This window comes from Octopus bimaculoides, chromosome 23 (assembly GCF_001194135.2).
Source record: "Octopus bimaculoides isolate UCB-OBI-ISO-001 chromosome 23, ASM119413v2, whole genome shotgun sequence".
Taxonomy (NCBI): domain Eukaryota; kingdom Metazoa; phylum Mollusca; class Cephalopoda; order Octopoda; family Octopodidae; genus Octopus; species Octopus bimaculoides.
Window position 1 is genome coordinate 22335860 of NC_069003.1, and position 1294 is coordinate 22337153.

General features: G+C 38.7%; 1 protein-coding gene across 1 annotated transcript in view; it reads right to left on the reverse strand.

The window, feature by feature from the left end:
* Nucleotides 1-1292, reverse strand: part of LOC106876964 (pre-mRNA-splicing factor ATP-dependent RNA helicase DHX16) — a gene marked incomplete at its 5' end in the record, with an annotated part of 29893 nt that extends 28601 nt beyond the window's left edge. The window contains one exon of the mRNA XM_014925733.1: nucleotides 1149-1292. Coding sequence (XP_014781219.1) covers nucleotides 1149-1292 — 144 coding nt within the window. The remainder of the gene's footprint in view (nucleotides 1-1148) is intronic.
* Between the last annotated feature and the right edge of the window lie 2 nt (nucleotides 1293-1294).

A 1294-nucleotide genomic window follows, 5' to 3' on the forward strand; every position in this document is an offset into this window, starting at 1 on the left:
TGTAACTGGCTTCTCAGAGATTGGCAAATGAAAGGAATAAACTTCAGACCAAACCGTTAAGCCCATTCTCCAATCAACATTTTCAACTAAATATTGAAGCTGTTTCATACATCCTTCCTCGTTACTTCCAAATCCAAAATGAAGATTTTCATGAATCAAGACTGCGCAATTGTCAACACCATTTAAAGTTAGAACCTTGGACGTGTTCTTTACGGGCAAGCGTATCACTATATGTCCGTGGCCGACACGAACCTCTTCTACACCTAATACTTCTTTGGCTTCCTCACTGGCCTCTTTTTCGAAGCCGGTACACACGGTGCATTGTACTTGACACCATTCGTCGACGTTTTTATCAGTCAACATAGAAACAGCATGACTACTCATAGGGGTCGCCATTTCTACGTTTTCTGATTTAAAAAAAATTTGCTTCAGTTCCTATTTGAAGTGTGTCAGTAATTTCCCTCGTTTAATCTCTAGTGCCCCACGCTGTCAAAAACAGTGGGGACCTTTGTTCTACTCTCCTGAAAAGGGAGGAAAACTTTGCATATTGTACTCTTTGATACCTAATGCTCAGACAGGACATGTTAGCTAGAGAGGAAATTTATTCTGTAAGTTCTTGATCAATTGACTCTAAAATCCCCAAAAATGGACTTTGGCATGCAAAAAAAAAAAAAAATGCAGTGACCACAAAACAGGACCTAGCTTCAGTATCACGCAGAATCTTAGCTGATGGGAACGATAGCGGCTGGCGGCATAAGTGCTCAGTTGCGGAGGTGATATCAACAGTCATTCAATACAGTATAATAGAAGACACTTGCTCAAGATGTCGTACAGTGAGACTGAACCTGGAACCATGTGGTTGGGAAGCAAACTTCTTACCACACAGCCACTCTTGCGTCAATATATTTCTCAAATATAGCAAGCTACATGGAAATACTTTAGAATACTATTCACACACATAGGATTGCCTAAACACGGTACAATCTACATGTGCATATATATATATATATATATATATATGTATGTGTGTGTGTGGATGGGTGTGTTTAATTTTCTGATATTGAAGAGGGAAATTTCAAGCCCTGTGACACAGAAAAATAGAAATCAAGACCTTAAGATATCAAATCATTGCGAAAGAGATAGTTTACCTTGTTCCATAATTCTGAACAGAAACTAATGACGTTGTCATCCACATCAATTGTGTTTGTATCTTCTATCCTGTTGACAAAATCCTGCGGACTGTGCGACTTGGTGCCCAGCTCAATTAAATAAAGTGAAATATATTTATCAGATA